The 26,835-nt window shown below is 45.7% G+C and overlaps 1 protein-coding gene across 1 annotated transcript in view; it reads right to left on the reverse strand.

The window, feature by feature from the left end:
- Positions 1 to 8,014: 8,014 nt before the first annotated feature.
- The window catches only part of glceb (glucuronic acid epimerase b), an 83,694-nt gene continuing 64,873 nt past the window's right edge, over positions 8,015 to 26,835 (reverse strand). Inside the window, exons 4-6 of the mRNA XM_064988991.1 lie at positions 20,465 to 20,716; positions 13,752 to 14,044; positions 8,015 to 12,768 (exon numbers count right to left, since the gene is read on the reverse strand). Coding sequence (XP_064845063.1) covers positions 12,037 to 12,768; positions 13,752 to 14,044; positions 20,465 to 20,716 — 1,277 coding nt within the window. The 3' untranslated portion in view covers positions 8,015 to 12,036. The remainder of the gene's footprint in view (positions 12,769 to 13,751; positions 14,045 to 20,464; positions 20,717 to 26,835) is intronic.

Raw genomic sequence — 26,835 nt, forward strand, 5'->3', positions numbered from 1 at the left:
ATTTCCTGCTCGGCAGGAAAATTCTCTGCAACAAAAAGATCAAATTACAATCTGTATGGTCATTGGGTAACAGCACAAACAAATCTGGGACCAGGCCATATTGAACTCTGCCAAATATGCAAACTGAGTTTCATTCACACCAGATAAAGGCTGCCAATGAATGAAGGGTGTAAGTGGCAGAAAGAAACATCTCTTTCACTCATTCCTTCCATGTTAGAAAGAGGCATGTTCGCATGTCATCTGCCCACAGAACGAGTGTCACACCCAGAGATGACTGAAAGCTTAAATCAACATTCTTCCATGTTATGTTTTTCAAAATCTGAACACAAAGAATGAAAACATATTTCACTTTTGCTACAGACGTAGTAAGTGGAAACAGTGTCTGAACATTACGTGTGGCCTTTTCTTAGTCATTTTCTGTCATGTGTAAATAAATGTTGTCTTTATTTTTATTTTGTTGCTTTGTTTGTTGGAATAGATTTACAAATGATGTTGTATTGCTTTGACTGGACATCGCTAACTACTGTAGATCTAAGGTTTGGTTCACTTGAGGACAGTTAATCTCAAATCCCAGCTACTAGAACGTGTAAAAATTAACCAAGAGTGTAAACTGAGTAACAACTACATGGCTCGGCCTATATCAGCACAGACATGATGGTCCTACAGATCACAGTAGAGCCTGATCTTTTACCTGCATTACCATTACTTACAAATTAATGTCACATTTTATCTGAAGATACTCAACAATTTGATAGGGTTATGAGTAGGGTCAGGTTAAATGAGTGTTGGGGTTAAGGGTCAGTGCAGTGGAGGCTGCGGATGGGAGGAAGGCTCATAATAGATTACAGCCTTCTTGGGTATGATGCTCAAGCTTGGCACAGCTGTATTTGGGGAGTTTATCCCGTTCTTCTCTGCAGATTCTCTCAAACTCTGTCAGGTTAGATGGGGAGAGTTGCTGCAAAGCTATTTTCAGGTCTATCCAGACATGTCCCCAGACCTGGCAGGTTAACATGTCCCCAGGCCCGGCAGGTTAACCTAAGTGACATGTCCCCAGACCCGGCAGGTTAACATGTCCCCAGGCCCGGCAGGTTAACCTAAGTGACATGTCCCCAGACCCGGCAGGTTAACATGTCCCCAGGCCCGGCAGGTTAACCTAAGTGACATGCCCCCAGGCCCGGCAGGTTAACCTAGGTGACATGTCCCCAGACCTGGCAGGTTAACCTAAGTGACATGTCCCCAGGCCCGGCAGGTTAACCTTAGTGACATGTCCCCAGGCCCGGCAGGTTAACCTAAGTGACATGCCCCCAGACCCGGCAGGTTAACCTAAGTGACATGTCCCCAGGCCCGGCAGGTTAACCTTAGTGACACGTCCCCAGGCCCGGCAGGTTAACCTAAGTGACATGTCCCCAGACCCGGCAGGTTAACCTAAGTGACATGTCCCCAGACCCGGCAGGTTAACCTAAGTGACATGTCCCTAGACCCGGCAGGTTAACCTTAGTGACATGTCCCCAGGCCCGGCAGGTTAACCTAAGTGACATGTCCCCAGACCCGGCAGGTTAACCTAAGTGACATGTCCCCAGGCCCAGCAGGTTAACCTTAGTGACATGTCCCCAGACCCGGCAGGTTAACCTAAGTGACATGTCCCCAGGCCCGGCAGGTTAACATGTCCCCAGGCCCGGCAGGTTAACATGTCCCCAGGCCCGGCAGGTTAACATGTCCCCAGGCCCGGCAGGTTAACCTAAGTGACATGCCCCCAGGCCCGGCAGGTTAACCTAGGTGACATGTCCCCAGACCTGGCAGGTTAACCTAAGTGACATGTCCCCAGACCCGGCAGGTGAACCTAAGTGACATGTCCCCAGACCCGGCAGGTTAACATGTCCCCAGACCCGGCAGGTTAACCTAAGTGACATGTCCCCAGACCCGGCAGGTTAACCTTAGTGACATGTCCCCAGACCCGGCAGGTTAACCTTAGTAACATGTCCCCAGGCCCGGCAGGTTAACCTAAGTGACATGTCCCCAGACCCGGCAGGTTAACCTAAGTGACATGTCCCCAGACCCGGCAGGTTAACCTAAGTGACATGTCCCCAGACCCGGCAGGTTAACCTTAGTGACATGTCCCCAGACCCGGCAGGTTAACCTAAGTGACATGTCCCCAGACCCGGCAGGTTAACCTAAGTGACATGTCCCCAGACCCGGCAGGTTAACCTTAGTGACATGTCCCCAGACCCGGCAGGTTAACCTTAGTGACATGTCCCCAGACCCGGCAGGTTAACCTTAGTGACATGTCCCCAGGCCCGGCAGGTTAACCTAAGTGACATGTCCCTAGACAAAGAGGGAAAGAACAAAGTAAAGGACCAATAATGTATTCTACAGGAGGACTACAACACACCATGAAACATCGCACATATTTGTACATCTTTCAAATAAATGTCAAATAAATGCAATGCATCCAATATGCTATTTGTGATGACTTGGTGATTCATTTAATATGCTATTTGTGATGACTGTGATTGATTCAATATGCTATTTGTGACGACTTGGTGATTCATTCCTTTGAATGACTTTTAAAACAAAACGGGAAGCCCATTAGGCCTGAACACAAATACAAATGAGGTTCAAACAGAATAATCTCTTGTGAGAGCTATACAGATTTAGCCCCTGAGGTATTCTTTATCAAAACATTGTATTTCCTCCCAAGACACCAGTGTGTTGTTGTTACCTGGTAGTGTGGAGTATCTGCCTTCTGGGATTGTATAAAACATCTTCACTGGGACTTGTAACCAGGTGACGGCAAGTAAACATGACCCATTAGGTAGTTTAATGTAGTGATGTAATGACAGTGATATCAAATCATGCTAGGAATGCGTACACATTCATTTGGAAAGTCTCAAATTGCCTGGAAAGGTAAAAGTTTTGGTTTGTGGAGGGGGAAAAAATGATCCAATTTGGTTAGTTTTACAAAAACAAAACAAAATCTCAATGGATTGATAGTGTTGCTTGATTGATAGTGTTGCAATCCAATAAGGACATTGTATGAAAGAACAAAACAGAAGATGCATGAAATGTCTATTTAAAATTGTTCCTTTCACAAAGGCCTACACATTACATATGATCATCCTCAATTAGTTATATTATTATCATGGTGTGCATCCTCAATGTGAGTTTGTGTGGTGCTGAACTGCAAGTAGCCCATTATTGCATATTGAGATAGAGGTGTTCAGGGAAAACGTTGTGGTGCTGAAGGACAGCTCCGTCATTCAGCCAATTGTATCCGGAATTTCAATGGTTAATTAAGAGTCGGACACACTTTGTCACAACAGGTAAATTAGTATGCACACTGTATAATTTGGCCGAGCTGACACACAAACTAAAATAGGGAAAATGGAGCGTATTAAACGTTTATGTTACAGGCCTACACTTTACACGTGTGAGTCGCCTCAGACTGGTCTCAGAGTAAACGTAAGATAGTAAATATAAATCTGGGACACTCAAATTAGTTTGATATGTTACCTTTGTTATGGTTACATAAGACAGGTTACTTAAGGTAAAAACGAAAGGAGGGTGGTTGTTCTGGGTGGATGGGTTAGCTTTTGCCACAACAAATGGCAATTCGTAACATATTCAAAATAGGTGATAGACTTCCACGAAATAATACAACCATGTCTCGGATCATCTCGGATTGACGTACAGAATAATATGAAATGCTCCGAGACCACGTTTGGTAGCCTACATTCAAAATAAAAGATCACTCATTGGCCAGATTTCAATTTGATGTGCATGTTTTCCCACCCAATTCTCCAAAAGAGGTTGATAAAAATGACAGACCTTCACAGTGATGTCATTGTGGTTTAAGTATGCATCAGTTCTAAAACGTCACACACTCTCCAAACCTCTCTGGGTCAAAGTTCAGGTGGCGGCCCTTAGCTCACTGAACATTTCGGATAAAAATGCGTGCACAGGAGGTTCATGGTAAACTCTTCCTGTGTTGACGTGCACAGGGGGTTCATGCTCTTCCTGTGTTGACGTGCACAGGGTTCATGGTGGACTCTTCCTGTGTTGACGTGCACAGGGTTCATGGTGGACCCTTCCTGTGTTGACGTGCACAGGGTTCGTGGTGGACCCTTCCTGTGTTGACGTGCACAGGGTTCGTGGTGGACCCTTCCTGTGTTGACGTGCACAGGGTTCGTGGTGGACCCTTCCTGTGTTGACGTGCACAGGGTTTGTGGTGGACCCTTCCTGTGTTGACGTGCACAGGGTTCGTGGTGGACCCTTCCTGTGTTGACGTGCACAGGGTTCATGGTGGACCCTTCCTGTGTTGACGTACACAGGGTTCATGGTGGACCCTTCCAGTGTTGACGTGCACAGGGTTCATGGTGGACCCTTCCAGTGTTGACGTGCACAGGGTTCATGGTGGACTCTTCCTGTGTTGACGTGCACAGGGTTCATGGTGGACTCTTCCTGTGTTGACGTGCACAGGGTTCATGGTGGACCCTTCCTGTGTTGACGTGCACAGGGTTCATGGTGGACCCTTCCTGTGTTGACGTGCACAGGGTTCATGGTGGACTCTTTCTGTGTTGACGTGCACAGGGTTCATGGCGTCCTTGCATATAGTATCACCTGGGACCCCTGAGAGACGCAGGACACTGAGACTGAAATAACTTGTCATACATTTTATGCAATTGTATTAAATAGTTGGACATTTGGAACATACTTCATACTTCACAAACTTCTACAGATGCACAATCGATAGCATCCTGTCGGGCTGTATCACCGCCTGGTACGACAACTGCTCCGCCCACAACCGTAAGGCTCTCCAGAGGGTAGTGAGGTCTGCAGAACGCATCACCGGGGGCAAACTACCTGCCCTCCAGGACACTTACACCACACAATGTCACAGGAAGGCCATAAGGATCATCAAGGACAACACCCACCCGAACCACTGCCTGTTCACCCCGCTATCACCCAGAAGGCGAGGTCAGTACAGGTGATTCAAAGCAGGGACCGAGAGACTGAAAAACAGCTTCTCTCAAGGCCATCAGACTGTTAAACAGTCACCACTAACATTGAGTGGCTGCTGCCAACACACTGACTCAACTCCAGCCACTTTAATAATGGGAATTGATGTAAAATATATCACTAGCCACTTTAAACAATGCTACTTAATATGTTTACATACCCTACATTATTCATCTCATATGTATATATGTATATACTGTACTCTATATCATCTACTGCATCTTTATGTAATACATGTATCACTAGCCACTAAACTATGCCACTGTTTACATACCCTACATTACTCATCTCATGTATATACTCATTCATATTTTTATGTACATATTCTTTACCCCTTTACACTTGTGTGTATAAGGTAGTAGTTTTGGAATTGTTAGCTAGATTACTCGTTGGTTATTACTGCATTGTCGGAACTAGAAGCACAAGCATTTCGCTACACTCGCATTAACATCTGTTGACCATGTGTATGTGACCAATACATTTTGATCTCTGGATGTTTTAGAAACATCACTGTTCTGAGATTATTTGACCTCATAATGGAAATGTCATATTCTTGATGCAAATAAAATGAGTAATCAAACATTTAAAAAAAAATGGTAGTTTGTTGAATTCCAGACAGTCTTTCAGGAGAGTTCAACCCTCTTCCCTGCTATAATACATGTGACAGGTGACTAAAACGCGAGCTCACTGCCACGTCTGCAATATCACACTTTACCACAAGATGTCAGTCTTTTCATATGGAAACATTACAGGGTAGATTTCTGAAAGGTCCTCAAGGTGAACAGCTCAGAAGCCTACCTTACCTCACAGGTTGGGGAATCCTAATGCCTAATAATCGGTATTAGCATCATGGTTGAGTATGTCTGGATTGTTTTAGACCAAATCGACCAGAGGCCCTGACCCACCTATAGCTTTTACAATGAAGAATTCCCCTGTGACCAACCCAAACAAAGACCAATGGTTCTGGCCACAACCCAGTATGTTGCAACCTGAACCTAAGCATTTGGTTTCCACCACATGCAGTGGACAGAAGCCCTTGGTGCGGAACCACCACTATTGCCTGTTGAGAGACATCTACTTCAGGTTAAACACCAGAGGCAAAACAGAGCCCCCAGTGATGGCCTTATTTGGTCCCAATTTCAAAGCGCCAATGGAAACAGGGCTTTAGTGTAACATCAGCATAAACCAGGTGGCATCTTGCAGCACATTCATTACAATACAGTAGGTCCTAGTGTGTGTGCTGCCAGTGTGACTGGAGGTCGGTAGCAGGTAGGTTGGACTGGGTCGTCTGCTTGGTTGTGGTGTTCTGGGGTCTGTTGGCGAGGTCGGGTCTCTGGCAGACAGACACTCCCTGGCCCAGTCTGCCGGACCGGATTCATAATTAATGGAGGGTAAGCAGCTCAGGTCGCTCCCTCTCTCTGGTTGGGGCACGGTTATGGCAGCCTCGCCACCGAGGTCACCTCCGGCTCTGACACAGCGCAGGTCGCTCCCTCTCTCTGGTTGGGGCACGGTTATGGCAGCCTTGCCACCGAGGTCACCTCCGGCTCTGACACAGCGCAGGTCGCTCCCTCTCTCTGGTTGGGGCACGGTTATGGCAGCCTCGCCACCGAGGTCACCTCCGGCTCTGACACAGCTCAGGTCGCTCCCTCTCTCTGGTTGGGGCACGGTTATGGCAGCCTCGCCACCGAGGTCACCTCCGGCTCTGACACAGCGCAGGTCGCTCCCTCTCTCTGGTTGGGGCACGGTTATGGCAGCCTCGCCACCGATGTCACCTCCGGCTCTGACACAGCTCAGGTCGCTCCCTCTCTCTGGTTGGGGCACGGTTATGGTAGCCTCGCCACCGAGGTCACCTCCGGCTCTGACACAGCTGCCAGTTAGTAGCATAATGCACTATATTATTCAGGACAATGCCTATAAGAGTTGAGCCGCGAGACAAAGCACCAAGCAAAACACTAATTAGCTGGTTTGGTAAATCAACGGCAGCAATCAGGGAATGATCACATGGTCTTTGGTTAATGATTATCTCTGCTGTTCCATCGTCTGAAATAGATATTGCTGAAACTATCTGCATTCGATAATGTTTATTCTGCTTCTGAATTAGATGAGCATCGGTGTTCAAAATAGGTCAGAGGGGGATTATAAACCAAGCAAAGATTAGAAAAAGAAAATCAAATGTAATGAGAGTTCCAGCTACCTCTAAGACTTGTAACTTCATAAGCTCTGTCTTACACAATGAAGTGATGCCTCAAGGCTTCCTCTACCTTCCTTTCTCCCCCTCTACCTCCCTCTTTCACTCACTCAACTCTTACCTCCCCTGCTTTAATCTGCTCTACTGAAACCCTTCCGCCCCCCTATCCCATCTACAAAAAGCCTCACACGGACCCAAACCCAATGAGCGTAGGGTCACCCTGGAGCTAATCTGATCAGACAGACAGTGAAATGAACCCAGCTGCAGTGCTCCTCTCCTGGGTCTCCGGACTCTCAAAGCACCATGAATTCCTCTAATGCTATCAGAGCCATCTGAATGGCACTAGAGTAGGTGAAGGATGTGGATGGTCCTGTGGAGGGAGGGTCAATGGGGCCAATAAAGAGACAAAGCCTGGAGTCTGGGAAAGGCCTAATTAAAGGGCTGGGAGACAAACTGGCTGTCAGGAGGAAAGGTAATATCATTAGGGTTTGTGGAGAAAGAGAGAGAAGGGCTGAAGTCTATAAATGTCAGGAGAAGGGAGCTCTGCTGAGCTCAGGTCGAGCGTTCCTCAATGACTTTCCAATTCAATGTGCTTAAACTCACCGGGGCTCCATCCATTAGGTCCCTGCTCAGGTTTGTGTAGAGGACTGATCAGTTAATGAAAGTAGACTATCGGATTGCAACTCAATCGTCTCGTCCGAAACAACGATGCATTTTGATACACCTTGATTGATTAACCTTCTAAGCAATTAAAGAGTATTAAACAGGAACAGGGTTGCATATTTGAAGAAAGATCATTGGACGTCAACATTAAGAAAAATGTATTTATTTTACAACTTTAAAAAGCGACTTTTTAAGCACAAAGATTCACTCTTATATATAAACACTTTTTCTCTGCATAAAAAAATGGTAGCATGTGCACATTGTGCTTGTCTGTACAACCGCTCTCTGGGCGCCCCTCGGCAGCTGGGACCCAGTCTACATTTTATTGCATAAGTCACATGTGATTCGCACATGTCAATTTACAGGATAGTGGAAAGAATCAAGTTGAAAAGGAGAGAAAATAACGACGAGAAAGATTCCTTTACACAGTGAAAAACAATAGCAGCTTTCAAAAGGAAGGCGTTGCACATTGTCCAGAAGAAACTAAATCCAACAGAAATATAGACCAACTAATGGAGCCTGTGATTGTGCTTTACTCAACAACAAAAAACAAAACAGCTGACCCTAAAGCAAATCCTTCCACCATGTAAACCAACGCTAAACAAAGCAAGCTGGTAAACTACAACCCCCTCCAGGAGAACCTGCAGTTAGGAGCCTATTTTTCCCTTTGAAATGTGACCGAGCACCAACACTAGATGTACGGTTGCACACATCCCATTAGACAGGAGAGTTTTACACATCTTCTGTTCACTAGAACTTCCGACACTACTCTATTAGAATCTACATTTAAAAAACTACATTTTCCCGAAAGGCAGTCGATTTCCCCCCCGTTGTCTCTGAGGAGGGAAACTCTTGTTTAAGCATTATCGTTTGTCATCTTGTGATATCTCAGACTTGAGACTGACAAACAAAATGCTTCATGGAAAATCTGCAGAAACAAAACAATTAAGAACACCTCAAACAACCTGGACTTTTAAAGACTTTGGTATGAACAAAATGAAGCGCTCAATAAACACAGGCCCTATTGGTACGCCTGACTGTCCCAATATCCCTTTAAAGAATGTACTTCATTCTTAGTCCCGGCAAAGTATGAAATATGCATAGTGGTATTCATGTGAAGAAATGAGATAGACATGATCAACCAATGATTAAGAGAATCAAACAATATCCATTGAATATCCAAATCAGGGGATCAAGTTATGACAGGTTCAGAGTGCAATTTCTCAGCAAACGATGACTTGGCCTCCAGAATGAAATCAGAGCAGGGCACAAGAGGGCAAGGGTCACAGAGGGTGAAGAGGTGACCATCTGAACCCCGTGACTGACATGGAACCTGGGAGATCAGATGGAGCAGGTAGACACACACACACACTACCTGGTCTCAGATGCGTTTGTGCCGTCTTGTGAAATCCTATGGTCATTGTCGTGCTAAAACAGATCTGGGACCAGGATAGGAAACACAAGGTTGGGGCTTTGAGTTTGAGAACTACTGCACCTGGACTGACAGTAAATTTCACTGAGAGTAAATGAAGGTTAACCCCATTTCCTCTGCATGTGCTAATGAAAACATGGAGCTCACACTCTTCTTACCGTCTCCTCTCTGACAGCAGCACCCGACTCACACCAGCAGGAGCTTTTTGTCTTTTCCTGTCATTATTTTACACGTCATTGGCGTCACCTCAAAGAGCCAACGTCACTGAAGTCGGCAGATTCAGTCCTTTATCAAGTTCAAAAGTCATTTAGGAAAAAGGGGAGAAATGGTCCTTTGAACAAAAAAAACAACATTTCAGTCCTCTTACGCACTTTACAATTCCTGTAGCCGGTCGGAGACGGTGAAACCCGATCCGTCTGAACCACAGCCACAGAACATTCTTCTCACAGCCAATCTGATCTGACTCCACATCAGTCAGAGGTGAAACTGTCTCCTTGGTCTTGGCCAGCCATTGTTTACCAGTCAGTTAAAAGCTGAATCATTCCCTGCTGCCGCGGCTGCTCCACCGACAGGCTCTCAGGACTCCAGCCTATTAACCGTCTGAATGAGAGGTGGCTCTGCAGCCCTCTTCACTCACATCCACCTGTCAATAGGCCAGGCAGGGAGATTGAACAGGCCTGAGCCCACGCATGCTAACGGATGGGAGAAAGCCCGACTGTCATTAGCTTGCTTTCCGCTAGCGTCTCCGCGTGCCAAGAATTAGGGCAGCGTTCAAAACAACCTCAGCCGCCGGCGATGTTCTTGTTGAGAAACTACAGATGTTGACAGTGTTCCTCGAACATGACGCCTCAATCTGCCCACTCTCTCAGACACACACACACACACACACGTTTCCAGAATTGTAGTGTATTGATTAGCAAATGATTGATATAATTTCCAGATGATTGATAGCGTAATTAAAATGTAATGTAGTAGCCAGTATTTCTGACAATGAATGTAAAATAGGATATGGATATGATGTCAGTGTTACTGAAACAATCACAATATTCAATGAGAAATTACATTCATCTACATTTCATTTGCTGATCAGACACTCAACTGGAGAGGGTTCACGAAAATCAACCCATGGTGAAATTAAAATGAGTGAAATCACTAAGGAATAATTCAAGATGGATTTATAATGGACATGAACTCCAGACTGAGACTGAGGGGAGGCGGCCATTTCCTGGCAATGGGAAAAGATAGGATGTAATGTAACGACTATAGCGAATGCCTCTGGCTCCAGTATGTGAAGGATGATGGGCCGACCCCAGGGAGCTGTAATGGGAGCTCGTTGTGGCCGGGGATCGGGGATGCTGCCTCCCATTGCTGGGCTGAAATACAACCCTTGTCCCAGAGCAATCAAACTGACCTGAGAGCAGCTACACGGACACCGCCCCTGAACAGATTAGGACTACGGGGCTCCGCAGGGTTCAATCTTCGCCCCCCAAAATGAGATTGTGGTGAGGTGGTTATGAGGCCTATGGGAATGGGATGTTAGCTTGAGGGGGTGAGAAGTTGTTGCCCCTAAGAGTCAGCTCGGGGATTTGAACTTGCAACCTTCCGGTTAACCTTCCGTCCAACGCTCTGACCACTAGGCTACCCTGCCGCTGATCGCAAGTCAGATCTATTTATTGGACACTGATGTTTTAGGTTGGGTTAAAGTAAACTGATTCTACATCTGGGGTTACTCATGATAATCCCGGGGAGCTTCTTAGTGAATGACGATAGTAGCTCCTTATCTTTGTACTCTGAACACCAATCGGTGGACTATTTACTTTCCTAGAACAACAAATAACATGTGGTACGTTCAAAACAACTATAATCACTGCTGTAACTGGTCGGTCGGGGGAAAAGCTGATCCAACATTCAGAATTGAGAAAGACTCTCCTCCAATAAGAGTCTATAAATTAGACTCATATCCTACTCCATCTAGTATTGACAGTATGGTTTCAGTCAGCTAGTTCTTCAGCCATCCCAAAACACAGGTGAACATTAGAGGGGAGACTAGTGAAGGAATAAAGTGTTGGAACAATGCTATTCAATAAACCCACTCAAGACATTCTTCTTCTGTAGCATCCTGATGAGTGAAGAGACAAATGGGGGGGGGGGTGCACCCTTTTTCTCCCATACACACAGACACACTCCCTGAAGCTATGTTTGCACATAATTACAACAGCGAGCTCGGAATAGACCACAGCTGCAATTACAGTGGCAAAAATAAGACCCGGGACGAACGGCACCGCAAACATTTAGCGCTTTTAGACTGAACATACCTTTCATCTTCTCTGTAACCAGATCACACACACGTAGCTACGTAGGCTACACACACAGAGATGTGCACACACACACACATAGCTACGTAGGCTACACACACAGAGAGATGTGCACACACACACGTAGCTACGTAGGCTACACACACAGAGATGTGCACACACACACGTAGCTACGTAGGCTACACACACAGAGAGATGTGCACACACACACGTAGCTACGTAGGCTACACACACAGAGATGTGCACACACACACGTAGCTACGTAGGCTACACACACAGAGATGTGCACACACACACGTAGCTACGTAGGCTACACACACAGAAATGTGCACACACACGTAGCTACGTAGGCTACACACACAGACATACCACACACTCCCCTCCCACACCTCCCCAAAGAGTTCATGGTCCAGGACCGGCTCCTAGTTGTGCTTGGCCCGCCCCCCCTTCAGGTAGCTCTTCCAGCGCTTCACCACGTCCCGGAAGATGGGCGCGTTATCGATGGACGCCAGCAGCTGCAGCTGGTTGATGTGCGTGGTGTGGTAGTCCCAGCGTGCCAGGTTGGGGGCTGTGCCCAGCATGTAGTGCCGCAGGTCGTAGATGCTGCCCGAGCCAGTGTCATACAGTGGCAGCATGGCCTTGAGGGACTCCATGCCCCTGGAGAACAACAGGCCAGACTCCCGGCCTAGTTTCTCGCCCGCCGTCTCGGCCAGATCGTGGAGACCGAGCAGCGAGTATATGAAGCCGTTGAGCACGAAGGAGCCTGGTGTAGTGGGGTACTCCTCGTACCAGTCGTACTTGTTCATGAAGACAGCCTTGACGCCGTGCTGTTCAGAGTGCAGCTTGTAGGGGCCTGTGGCACGCAGCGCAGCGTTCAGGTACGTCTGGTCCTTGGTGAGCAGGTAGGCGCGGACCAGAGTCGACATGGCCTGGCCCTGCGCCATGGCGGAGTACCAGCCAGGCTCCAGCGGGCGGAAGCCCTCGCCCAGCTTGCGTGTGACCATGATGGGCCACCCGCCACGCTCGTCCTGGTTGCGCAGCAGCCAGTCACTGGCGGCGAAGAAAGCAGCCGTGTGCGCCGTGGTGGAGATGGTGACGTTGTCGATGGCACCGCGCCCACGGACTATCAGTCGCACAACCCGCCGCGGCATCACCTGGAAACAAGGGGGGGGGTTTTGTTTAACTGAGGCCATGTTTAACATGATAGGAACATTAACTCTTCCTACCAAGATTCACACAACTTCTACGTTTCTGGTACTTTAGAACCTTATGGGTTATATGCTGATTTGGTAACTGACATTTAAAAATATATTTTATTATAATTCTGTAAATAGTATCTTATGGTCTTAACCAACATGTTAAAATGTATTGTTTGGTTAAAATGTATTATTGTTTCTATACATTTCGTTGTTTCTCTACAGCAGGGCTCTCCAACCCTGTTCCTGGAGAGCTACCCTCCTGTAGGTTTTAACTCCAACCCGGTTCCTGGAGAGTTACCCTGCTGTAGGTTTTAACTCCAACCCGGTTCCTGGAGAGCTACCCTGCTGTAGGTTTTAACTCCAACCCGGTTCCTGGAGAGCTACCCTGCTGTAGGTTTTAATTCCAACCCTGTTCCTGGAGAGCTACCCTCCTGTAGGTTAACTCCAACCCTGTTCCAATAGAGCCACCATCATGTAGGTTAACTCCAACCCTATTCCTGGAGATCTACCCTCCTGTAGGTTTTAACTCCAACCCTGTTCCTATAGAGCCACCATCATGTAGGTTTTTCACTACAACCCTATTCCTGGAGAGCCACCCTCCTGTAGGTTTTAACTCCAACCCTATTCCTGGAGATCTACCCTCCTGTAGGTTAACTCCAACCCTGTTCCTATAGAGCCACCCTCCTGTAGGTTTTAACTCCAACCCTATTCCTGGAGATCTACCCTCCTGTAGGTTAACTCCAACCCTGTTCCTATAGAGCCACCATCATGTAGGTTTTTCACTACAACCCTGTTCCTGGAGAACCACCCTCCTGTAGGATTTTTCACTACACCCCTAATATACTGCAACCGATTCTAATAATTAGCTGGTTGACAAACTGAATCAACTGGGGATTGGAGAGCCCTGCTCTAACACAATTAAGACTGAAGGTGCTAACCTTGGTGGCCTTGACGGCCTTGGTGTTGGACAGGCCCACGCCCTTCCTCAGGTCGGTCAGCAGGTCCCGGGTGACCGTGGACCAGGCAGCACGGGGCCCGATGCCGTAGGTGATGTCGCGGCCACTGAAGGCGATGAGCTGAGCGGAAGTGACATAGTGGATGATGAAGGGCGCGCCCTTCTCCGTGGTCTCCAGCACCACAGACACGCTTCCGTTGGAGGTGAACTTGAGGTCGAAGGAGATGATAAAGTCCTTGGAGTTGCCCAGGGGGAGGGAGACACCTTCAGAGTTCTCTGTAGTGACAGGAGGGAGAAACAACATGGTGGGTTTAATGGTTTCACAGTTCTTCACAGTGCTGGTAGTCACTAGGGTCCATCGTTCTCTGAACTAATGAGAATGTGTGTATTTGGGTTTGTTCTCAAGGTTAAGAACAGGGTGAGGGAGATTGTGACGTTGGATTTATTTTGTAACAAAGCGCTGCATTTAGAAAAAGGCCCATCACACCCAAGACAGTTTGTCTTAAACATGCGGCATCATAAAGAGCTACCGTGTCATTCTAAGGACAGCTTTCTATAGGCTTGCATTGTAATAGAATGTTGAGAAGCCCCTCCCCCCCTTCAACAGATGTATGGGTTCTGAGAGAAAGTCCCCCCTATGGGATCCTGGTTAGTATGTATGTGAGAAAGAGTGACTGGGGGAAGAGAGGGAGGGGGAAGAGAGGGTAGAGAACAGGGGAAGAGAGATAGTTGGGAGAGAATGAAAATAGACCAAGGTGCTGCTTGGCCCATATCCTAATTACACCCCTAAAAAGAAATATGTAAAAAATATTTTAAATTCAGTAATTGGTTCTGTTTTTCACTTCATTGTTTTTCAGGTTTTTCGCTCTCAAAAATCACACTTATTAAACAATCTAAAAATGGAATATTCTAAGTCAACAACCATACTAAACCACATCAGAAGACCACTTTTGAGGTCTGGGAAAATGTTTTAAAATTTGAGTGTGTAGTCACCCTTTAATTCCAGTGTGCACCTAGCAAGAGACTGTTTAGCTAGGTTTTTGTAGCACACATTTGCATTGTCACACGTGGGTAGAGTTTACAACACTAATACCCACTGGATTGATGTAAATAATAATGATATTCTGTCAGGTAAACAGAGGCTGTTAACATTTTTTAGAATGTTTTTAAGAAGGCCTTTCCATCTATCGGGAGATTTTTTATTAGCATCATCGCTAACAGCTACACAGTGATAGCGGCGCACACAGTCCATACAGCATTGAGACGGAGGAATTCTCCTTGCCTCATCAGAAAGTTGCAGGAAATAAGAATCACTCTGTTCATTTCATGATAAACTTGGGCAAATGAATACATGCTTTTATACATTTAGTTGGTTCCCGACTGATAAGTTCAATACATTTTTGAATATTGTTGAATTCCGTTTTATTGTCTGGATTCAGTCCCATCTCGCACTGCAACACTTCCTTAGGCAGCAGCCCAGCAGGGAACACACAGTTTGACAATACTACTAGGAAATGTTGAATCCCTAACACACACACATACAGTACCAGTCAAAAGTTTGGACACACCTACTCATTCAAGAGTTTTTCACACAAGAGTGTGCAAAGCTGTCATCACAGCAAAGGGTGGCTACTTTGAAGAATCTCAAATATAAAATATATTTAGATTTGTTTTAACACTTTTTTGGTTACTACATGATTCCATATTTGTTATTTCATAGTTCTGATGTCTTCACAATTACTCTACAATGTAGAAAATAGTAAAAAATAAAAACCCTGGTATAAGTAGGTGTCCAAACTTTTGACTGGTACTGTATATGTAGAGACACACCCACTTCCTTCCAAACAGAGATCATCTTCTGAACTTATCCCAAACTGTTCAGCCCCCTTGTCAGCGGCTAAGCCTAGCTCCCTCCCTCCTACCAAGTCTGCACCCCACAGCACTCTGAAAACACTCAGAGGAGGAGGCACTGTTAAACTTTCAGAAAGAGAGAGTGTGCACACACCAGAAAGAGATAAAAGGAGAGTAAGAGAAAATAAGAGTAAGACCGCGAGACAGGCGCAGACAGCGAGACAGGCACAGACAGCGAGACAGGCACAGACAGCGAGACAGGCACAGACAGCGAGACAGGCACAGACAGCGAGACAGGCACAGACAGCGAGACAGGCACAGACAGCGAGACAGGCACAGACAGCGAGACAGGCACAGACAGCGAGACAGGCACAGACAGCGAGACAGGCACAGACAGCGAGACAGGCACAGACAGAGAGACAGGCACAGACAGAGAGACAGGCAGAGACACAGGCACAGGCAGAGACACAGGCACAGGCAGAGACACAGGCACAGACAGAGACACAGGCACAGACAGAGACACAGGCACAGGCAGAGACACAGGCACAGACAGAGACACAGGCACAGACAGAGACACAGGCACAGACAGAGACACAGGCACAGACAGAGACACAGGCACAGACAGAGACACATTCAGGCTGGCAGGCAGGGCCCCAGGTTTCTACAGCTCTTTAATGCACTCATAAATCCATTACTTAAGGCAACCCAGAGAGTAAGTGGATTTGTACTGTGGCCCTGTGATTACTCTGCCATCAATAAATGATGGGCCGGGAATACAGACGAGATCCCATCTCCTCTCTGATGCTGCTGCTCATCAGCGTGGTTGAGAGAGACACTATGCTATAGGTTGTCTGATGCTGCTCATCAGCGTGGTTGAGAGAGACACTATGCTATAGGTTGTCTGATGCTGCTCATCACTGGGGTTGAGAGAGACACTATGCTATAGGTTGTCTGATGCTGCTCATCACCGGGGTTGAGAGAAACACTATGCTATAGGTTGTCTGATGCTGCTCATCACCGGGGTTGAGAGAGACACTATGCTATAGGTTGTCTGATGCTAATCATCACCGGGGTTGAGAGAGACACTATACTATAGGTTGTCTGATGCTGCTCATCACCGTGGTTGAGGGACACTATGCTATAGGTTGTCTGATGCTGCTCATCAACGGGGTTGAGAGAGACACTATGCCAGGTTGTCTGATGCTGCTCATCACCGGGGTTGAGAGAGACACTATGCTAGGTTGTCTGATGCTGCTCATCAGCGGGGTTGAGAGAGACACTATGCTATAGGTTGTCTGATGCTAATCATCACCGGGGTTGAGAGACACACTATGCCAGGTTGTCTGCAGCACAGGTGCACTAATACATACATTACCCTCATTCACACACCTGGACTTTTTCCACATTATGTTGAGTTCCAGACTGATTTTAAAATGGATTCAATTGAGATTGTGTGTCACGGATCTACACACAGCACCACATAATGTCAGTGGAATTATGTTTTTAGAAATATTTACAAATGAATAAAAATCAAAAGTTGTAATTTTGGTCAATAAGTATTCTGCACAGAGAGAGAGAGAGATCTATCTAATTATATATATAACATTGGATAAAAGTAGAGACTCAGAGCTACAAAATGGTATTATCATACACTACAGAACAATGGGAAAGTAATTATGTTTTGAAAATTGATAAACATGTAACCTCACTTTTGACAAAATGTCTTGAATGTTTTGGTACACCTCCTGGAGAGCTCTTCTTTGTCTACACCCATTCAGCATCGTTCACACTAAGCTTTAGCCCCACCATCTCTTTAAGGATTCACATGTGAGGCCAATAAAACAAGCAAAGACATCAAGACTAAAGGCTGTTTTATACTATGGGTGTGTTAATAATTTAATTTGAAGAGCAGAAGAGCATGTTAGCTCCACATACTCACTGTTTGCCTGCACTGGGAGTCTGGGCTGCATCATGTTAGCTCCACATACTCACTGTTAGCCTGCACTGGGAGTCTGGGCTGCATCATGTTAGCTCCACATACTCACTGTTAGCCTGCACTGGGAGTCCGGGCTGCATCATGTTAGCTCCACATACTCACTGTTAGCCTGCACTGGGAGTCCGGGGTGCATCATGTTAGCTCCACATACTCACTGTTAGCCTGCACTGGGAGTCCGGGGTGCATCATGTTAGCTCCACATACTCACTGTTAGCCTGCACTGGGAGTCCGGGCTGCATCATGTTAGCTCCACACACTCACTGTTAGCCTGCACTGGGAGTCTGGGCTGCATCATGTTAGCTCCACATACTCACTGTTAGCCTGCACTGGGAGTCTGGGCTGCATCATGTTAGCTCCACATACTCACTGTTAGCCTGCACTGGGAGTCTGGGCTGCATCATGTTAGCTCCACATACTCACTGTTAGCCTGCACTGGGAGTCTGGGCTGCATCATGTTAGCTCCACATACTCACTGTTAGCCTGCACTGGGAGTCCGGGCTGCATCATGTTAGCTCCACATACTCACTGTTAGCCTGCACTGGGAGTCCGGGCTGCATCATGTTAGCTCCACATACTCACTGTTAGCCTGCACTGGGAGTCTGGGCTGCATCATGTTAGCTCCACATACTCACTGTTAGCCTGCATCATGTTAGCTCCACACACTCACTGTTAGCCTGCACTGGGAGTCTGGGCTGCATCATGTTAGCTCCACACACTCACTGTTAGCCTGCACTGGGAGTCTGGGCTGCATCATGTTAGCTCCACATACTCACTGTTAGCCTGCATCATGTTAGCTCCACACACTCACTGTTAGCCTGCACTGGGAGTCTGGGCTGCATCATGTTAGCTCCACACACTCACTGTTAGCCTGCACTGGGAGTCTGGGCTGCATCATGTTAGCTCCACATACTCACTGTTAGCCTGCACTGGGAGTCTGGGCTGCATCATGTTAGCTCCACACACTCACTGTTAGCCTGCACTGGGAGTCCGGGCTGCATCATGTTAGCTCCACATACTCACTGTTAGTCTGCACTGGGAGTCCGGGCTGCATCATGTTAGCTCCACATACTCACTGTTAGCCTGCACTGGGAGTCTGGGCTGCATCATGTTAGCTCCACATACTCACTGTTAGCCTGCATTCACCTATATATGCATTCACCTATATTGTGCATAGGCCTAGGCTACATCTTGATTTACACAGTTTTTCAATAGAGATTTACCATTCAAAAAAGGTATTACCATGATGTTATGTAGTTAGATTGTTTAATTGGTTCATTAATACATACTTGGCTGTATCTGAAGAAGTCTGACGTAAAACGTTTCAAATATATTTAACTCAAAAGATGCCCGGCAAATGAACAGAGCAGTACCTGAGTTCATCTGTCTGGATCAAGTGCCATTCTGAGGCTTTAGCTAATATGCCTTCTGTTTTTGCTGTGGCATCGTTTTGGTATCGAGCATTGTGATACTAAACCTGGTATCCAAATTAAAATGCAAGTATTGTGACACACTGACGACCCTCCCACTCGGTCTGCCGATTTATTTCGCTTTGCTCTTTTATTCCTTAATAGGATGTCGGTGGGGGGAGCCGGGAGGGTCGTCAGTGTGTCCCAGGATAAATGCACCTCTTCCCCATTCATTGGGGAGACTCTCTCCGTGCAGACACAGATTTAGGTTGTGGCATTATTTGTGGCTGTTTTTGATTGTTTGCATTGGCACCTTTCAACACCCCTCATTATCACATTTATGCACGCAACCTCACTACTGATTACTGACTACACACACACCATTGTTAATTATATTTAGTTTACTTTAGTTAAATAAATATATTTTGTTATTCCTTATCTCAACGTTGTCTCCTTTTTTGTTACGCACTTTGAGTCGGTTCGTGACAACACACACAAATACAAACCCAGGTTCTCAATTGTGCTCTCACGCAGACTTGTTTAGTCTCTGAAAAACACACACACACTTATTTAGGCCTATCGAAACACACAATCACTCACACATTCATAGACCACAGCTCGAGCCATATGTAGCTAGTGACAACAATTACCCCACTGTCTCCTTATAGAATGGCCCTGCTAATGTTAATGGGGTTCGATCTGCTGCAGGGGGAAAACTGCATTACAGGATGATCAACAAAAGAACAGGCATCAGCGCCCAGAATCCAGGCGCCTCTCTGCCATTGACGACTGAGACATACAGTAGTGACCACAATCTGCTCTGTATGGGATATGTAGGCCACAAGCCTCCAATCAAATAAAACTCATTGATTCGCTTGTCAGATACCCAAGGGGGGGGGGGAGAGAGACAGAGACAGAGAGGGATTGTGGGAGTTCATTCTAGTAGGTTCACGTCATGAGTCTTGTCCTGGAGGCAGAACTGAGCAACTTCCCTTTAGATAGGCCAGTTGAAAAGTCCAAATTGGGTTAGCAGTGGGTTAAGGTTCAAATAATGACTGTGGCTGTGCAGAGCTGCCTCAATAGCAAGATTCATGAGGGAAAAAAACATTAACCTGCGCAATTCAATGGGGACTAAGATAGATGAGTAGAGAGAGGAATAGCCTTCAAAAAAGATGGAGCAGAGAAGAAAAATGGCCAGACAAAGTTGAGAAAGAGAAAGACAAAAGAGCGATCAAGGAGAGGTTGATGATGTAATAATGATCAAGGTCTAAGAAAGCTCTACAGAGATTGAGGTGAGGACAGAACTGAATAGAGCAGAACATTCCAGCCTCATTTTCAACTACTGCATTCTGTCCACCACAAAGATGGAAATAGAATAATATTCTTGTGTGTTTCTATCTACCTCCCTGTATGACAGACATACATGTGCTGCTGCCATCCTACCTGGGGCACTGAACTGGCGCACAGAGGTGGCACGGCCCTTGTCGTGGAGCCGTGTGAGGCTGCAGCCCTTGGGGACCGTCCAGGGACCGCTGGGTGAGCCCGCGCGGTTGTCCTTCTCCTCAGCCGCGTCGTACAGCTCCACATGGGGTGGCCGCTCCGTCAGGTTCTTGCTGTAGTGGCTCAGGCCGTACTGGGCGATCTGGATGGCATAGAAGTAACCCTGGGGACCCCACTGGGTGGAGAGGGGCACGCCTGGGGGACAGCAAGAGAGGTTACATAATGAAACAGTGATTACACATGAAAACATGGTCAGTTGAGGCACTAGCATCAAAAAGCAGTGACATCACCTGTTTTTAAAGTTCATGCCTGAGCATGAGTACCCAGGAAGCCACTGAATAATTACTGTCTTGTTTTCAGAGACACTTCATTCTTGATACACTGTGTGATATCATTTCGATATCAGTTGCAATTAGTTACTGTCGTGCTATTTTGTTAGTTTTTTTTGCGTTGTTTAACTTATTTTGTACATAATGATGCTGCTACAGTCTCTTATGACCAAAAATAACTTCTGGACATCAGAACTGGGATTACATACCACGAACTGGAATAATCTTTTTCTTTTAAAGAGTCCGACGAGAAAGACATACTGCTCCCCGGGAACAGGCCCAGATCCCCGTCATTTGGGTGAAGAAAAGACGGAGGGAAAGGACACAGATCAGGCTGCCTTCTGAGAATCCTTAGGCGAGAGAGTAAACTCCCACTGCCATCAATTCTACTAGCTAACACGCAATCATTGGAAAATAAAATCGATGACCTACGATTACAATTATCCTACCAATGGGACATGAACTTCTTTCGGATCAGTGGGACGCTAGCGACAACATCCGGTGAAATTGCATAGCGCCAAATTCAAATTAAATTACGATAAATATTTAACTTTCATAAAATCACAAGTGTAATACATCAAAATAAAGCTTAACTTGTTGTTAATCCAGCCGCCATGTCAGATTTCAAAAAGGCTTTACGGCGAAAGCAAACCATGCGATTATCTGACGCCCCGCATACAACAAATTAAAAACATATTTCAACCAGGCAGGTGCGACACGAAAGTCAGAAGTAGCGATATAGAAAATGCCTTACCTTTGAAGATCTTCTGTTGGCACTCCAAAAGGTCCCAGAAACATCACAAATGGTCCTTTTGTTCGATAAATTCCTTATTTATATCCCCTCCTTCTTTAAATGTCCATTTATTTGGCGCGTTTGATTCAGAAATACACCGGTTCCAACTCGCCCAACATGACTACAAAGTATCTCATAAGTTACCTGTAAACTTGGTCCAAACAACGTTCCTAATCCAACCTAGATATCCTAAAACGTAAATAATCGATAAAATATAGACGGAATATACTGTGTTCAATATCGGATAAAAACAACGTGGAACGAGCTCCTGGTCACACACACTAAACAGAAGAGTCCACTTGGCTTGACACTCAAAGAACAGCCCTACTTCTTCATTTCTCAAAAGAAAAACATCAACCAATTTTAAAGACTGTTGACATCTAGTGGAAGCCACAGAAACTGCAACCAGGTTCCTCATAAATATAGTTTCCCATAGAAAACGAATTGAAAACAGTGACCTCAATCTTTTTTGTCCTCGGGGTTTCACCTGCCAAATAAGTTCCGTTATACTCAGACATAATTAACGTTTTAGAAACTTGAGTGTTTTCTATCTAAATCTACCAATTATATGCATATCCTAGCTTCTGGGCCTGAGAAACAGGCAGTTTACTTTGGGCCCGCTTTTCATCCGGACGTGAAAATACTTCCCCCTATCCCAATGAAGTTAAGAACTGTTATATCTTATGTTTCACCGACTTGTGGCTGAATGACAACACGGATAATATAGAGCTGGAGGGATTTTCAATGCACCGGCAGAACAAAGATGCTACGTCTGGTAAGACGAGGGGTGGGGGTGTGTCTTTTGTCAATAACAGCTGGTGCACGATATCTAATATTAAAGAAGTCTCGAGGTATTGCTTGCCTGAGGTAGAGTACCTTATGATAAGCTGTAGACCACACGATCTACCAAGAGAGTTCTCATCTATATTATTTGTAGCAGTCTATTTACCACCACAGAACTAAGCTGGCACTAAGACTGCTCTCAACCAACTCTATAAGGCCATAAGCAAACAAGAAAAAGCTTACCCAGAAGAGGTGCTCCTAGTGGTCGGGAACTTAAATCCAGGCAAATTTAAATCAGTTTTATCTAATTTTTACCAGCACGTCACATGTGCAACTCTGGTCCAGCTTTACGCCACACACAGAGATGCATACAAAGCTCTCTCCTGCCCTCCATTTGGAAAATCTGACCAAGATTCTATCCTCCCGATTCCTGCTTTTAAGCAAAAACTAAAGCAGGAAGTACCAGTGATTCACTCAATACGGAAGTGGTCAGATGACGCAGATGCTACGCTACAGGACTGTTTTGCTAGCACAGACTGGAATATGTTCCGGGATTCATCAAAAGCATTGAGGAGTACACCACCTCAGTCATCGGCTTCATCAATAAGTGCATTGACGACGACGTCCCCAGTGACCGTACATACATATCCCAACCAGAAGCCATGGATTACAGGCAACATCTGCATCGAGCTAAAGGCTAGAGCTGCCGCTTTCAAGGAGCGGGACACTAATCCCACGCCTATAAGAAATCCTGCTATGCCCTCAGATGAACGATCAAACAAGCAAGGAGTCAATATGGGACTAAGATCGAATCCTACTACACCGGCTCTGACACTCGTCAAATGTGGCAGGGCTTGAAAACCATTACGGACTACAAAGGGAAACCCAGACGCAAGCTGCCCAGTGATGCGAGCCTACCAGATTAGATAAATGCCTTCTATGCTCGCTTCGAAGCAACACTGAAGCATGCACGAGACCACCAGTTGTTCTGGATGACTCTGTGATAACGCTTTCGGTAGTCGATATGAGCAAGACCATTAAACAGGTCAACATTCACAAAGCCACGGTGCCAGATGGGTAACCAGGACGTGAACTCAAAGCATGCGCGGACCAGCTGGCAAGTGTCTTCACTGACCTTTTCAGCCTCTCCCTGACTGAGTCCATATGTTTCAAGCATATTCCCTGTGCCCAAGTAAGCAAAGGTAACCTGCCTAAATTATTACCGCCCATGGCACTCACATCGGCAGCCATGAAGTGCTTTTGAAAGGCTGGTCATGGCTCACGTCAACAGCATCCCCCGGACACCCTAAACTCACTCCAATTCGCACACCACCCCAACAGATCCACAGATTAAGCCATCTCTACACTGCCCTTTCCCACCTGGACAGAAGGAACACCTATGTGAGAATGCTGTTCATTGACTACAGCTCAGCTTTCAACACCATAGTGTCCTCAAAGCTCATCACTAAGCTAAGGACCCTGGGACGAAACATCTCCCTCTGCAACTGGATCCTGGACTTCCTGATGGGCCGCCCCCATGTGGTAATGGTAGGCAACAACACATCTGCCGCATTGATCCTCAACACTGGGGCCCCTCAGGGGTGTGTACTTAGTCCTCTCCTGTACTCCCTGTTTACCCACGACTGCGTGGCCAAATGACACCAACATCATCATTAAGTTTGCTGACACCACAACAGTGGTAGGCCTGATCACCAACAAGACTGCCTATAGGGAGGTGGTCAGAGAACTGTCAGTGTAGTGCCAGGACAACAACCTCTCCCTCAATGTGAGCAAGACAAAGGAGCTGATCGTGGACTACAGGAAATTAACATCGACAGGGCTGTAGTGGAGCAGGTCGAGTGTATCAAGTTCCTCGGTGTCCACATCACCAACAAACTATCATGGTCCAAACTAGAGGTCGACCGATTATGATTTTTCAACCCCGATACCGATTATTGGAGGGCCAAAAAAGCCGATACCGATTAATTGGCAGATTTATATATATTTTTAAATGCATTTGTAATAATGACATTTACAACAATACTGAATTAACACTTATTTTAACTTAATATAATACATCAATAAAATCAATTCAGCCTCAAGTAGATAATGAAACGTGTTCAATTTGGTTTAAATAATGCAAAAACAAAGTGTTGGAGGAGAACGCAAAAGTGCAATATGTGCTATGTAAGAAAGCTAACATTTCAGTTCCTTGCTCAGAATGAGTCTTCAATATTCCCAGGTAAGAAGTTAAGTTGTAGTTATTATAGGACTATTTCCCTTTATACCGTTTGTATTTCATTAACCTTTGACTATTGGATGTTCTTATAGGCACTTTAGTATTGCCAGTGTGTGTAACAGTAAAGCTTCCATCCCTCTCCTCGCTGGGCTCGAACCAGCAACACAAAGACAACAGCCACTACATCAAAGCGTTACCCATGCAGAGCAAGGGAAACAACCACCTGTTAATGTCATTTAATTATGCCAATGTGCTTTCATCAATTGAAAACCCTTAATCTATTTTATGAGAATTTATAAGATTCTTGTTTGCATAAAATAGACGCAGACCAGTCTTTCAATAATAGGTAACAGAATTTATTCTCGGAGCGCGCTGCCACTAAACCGTGAACAGTTTATATACAGATCATGACGTCATTTCATTGCTTTAACAGAATCCTCTCCTCTCAACTGGGACAAAGTGAGGTGAAAAGTTCATTCTAACACACTTCCAGGTAACTTTTGACCCCTCAACATTATCGATCACCACTGAGCTGACAGTTCTAATTAACAGAAAACCTAGGAATGCACTCACTGTCTTATCTAAAAACTCCAGAGCTCACTAAGCTCTGTAGGTTCTGTAGGTTCAACCATAGGTTAACAACCTTATGTGTTTACACAGTCCCCAACCCATTTGTTCCTTCCTAGTTGGAATGGTGTTCATTAACTTTAATTACACCTTGTCTGTGTCACACAATCCCTTTTTATGAACTCATATTGTTAATCAGATATAATAAAACAGAGTATAAGTTTACTTAGTTACAATTCTATTTAAAATGGGGATATTGTTTATTCATTTATTCATAATAATTCCAACACCACCCCATGGCTCAGAGCAAGTGAAGTTTGAAACACTATTAGCACGCGCTAACTAGCCAGCCATTTCACTTCGGTCACACCAGCCTCTTCTCGGGAGTTGATAGTTTTGAAGTCATAAACAGCGCAATGCTTGACGCACAACGAAGAGCTACTGGCAAAACGCACGAAAGTGCTGTTTGAATTAATGTTTACGCGCCTGCTTCTGCCTACCACCGCTCAGTCAGATACTTGTATGCTCAGTCAGATTATATGCAACACAGGAAACGCTAGGTAATATCTAGTAATATCATCAACCATGTGTAGTTAACTAGTGATTATGATTGATTGTTTTTTATAAGATAAGTTTAATGCTAGCTAGCAACTTACCTTGGCTTACTGCATTCGCGTAACAGGCAGTCTCCTCGTGGAGTGCAACGAGAGAGAGGCAGGTCGTTATTGCGTTGGACTAGTTAACTGTAAGGTTGGCTCCCCCGAGCTGACAAGGTGATAATCTGTCTTCCTACCCTTGAACGAGGCAGTTAACCCATTGTTCCTAGGCCGTCATTGAAAATAAAAAAGTGTTCTTAACTGACTTGCCTAGTTAAATAAAGGTGTAAAAAATAAATAATAATAATTTGGCAAATCGGGGCCCAAAAATACCAATTTCCGATTGTTATAAAAACTTGAAATCGGCCCTAATTAAATCGGCCATTCCGACCTCTAGTCCAAACACAACAAGAGTGTCGTGAAGGGGGCAAGGCAAAACCTTTTCCCCCTCAGGAGACTGAAAAGATTTGGCATGTGTCCCCAGATCCTCAAAAAGTTCTTCAGCTGCACCATCGAGAGTATCCTGACCGGTTGCATCACCGCCTGGTATGGCAATTGCTCAGCTTCTGACATTAAGATGCTACAGAGGTTTCTGTGTATGGCCCAGTACATCACTGGGACCAAGCTTTCTGCAATCTAGGACCTATATAATAGGCGGTGTCATAAACCTTTCTCTGCTATCACACGACAAGCGGTAACCGGGGCCTTCAAGTCTTGGACCAAACGGCTGCTTAACAGCTACTACCCCTAAGCCATAAGACTGCTGAACAATTAATCAAATGGCCACCGGAATATTTACATTGACCCCCCACCCATTTGTTTTGTAAACTGCTACTACTCGCTGTTTATCATCTATGCATAGTCACCCCTACCTACATGAACAAATTCCATCGAACCTGTAACCCCACACACTGACTCGGTACCTGTATCCCCTGTATAGAGCCCCGTTATTGTTATGTTACTTTATGATTTTTTAAACTTTTGTTTATTTGGTAAATATTTTCTTA

The sequence above is a fragment of the Oncorhynchus masou genome, chromosome 2, assembly GCF_036934945.1.
Source record: "Oncorhynchus masou masou isolate Uvic2021 chromosome 2, UVic_Omas_1.1, whole genome shotgun sequence".
NCBI classification, from domain to species: domain Eukaryota; kingdom Metazoa; phylum Chordata; class Actinopteri; order Salmoniformes; family Salmonidae; genus Oncorhynchus; species Oncorhynchus masou.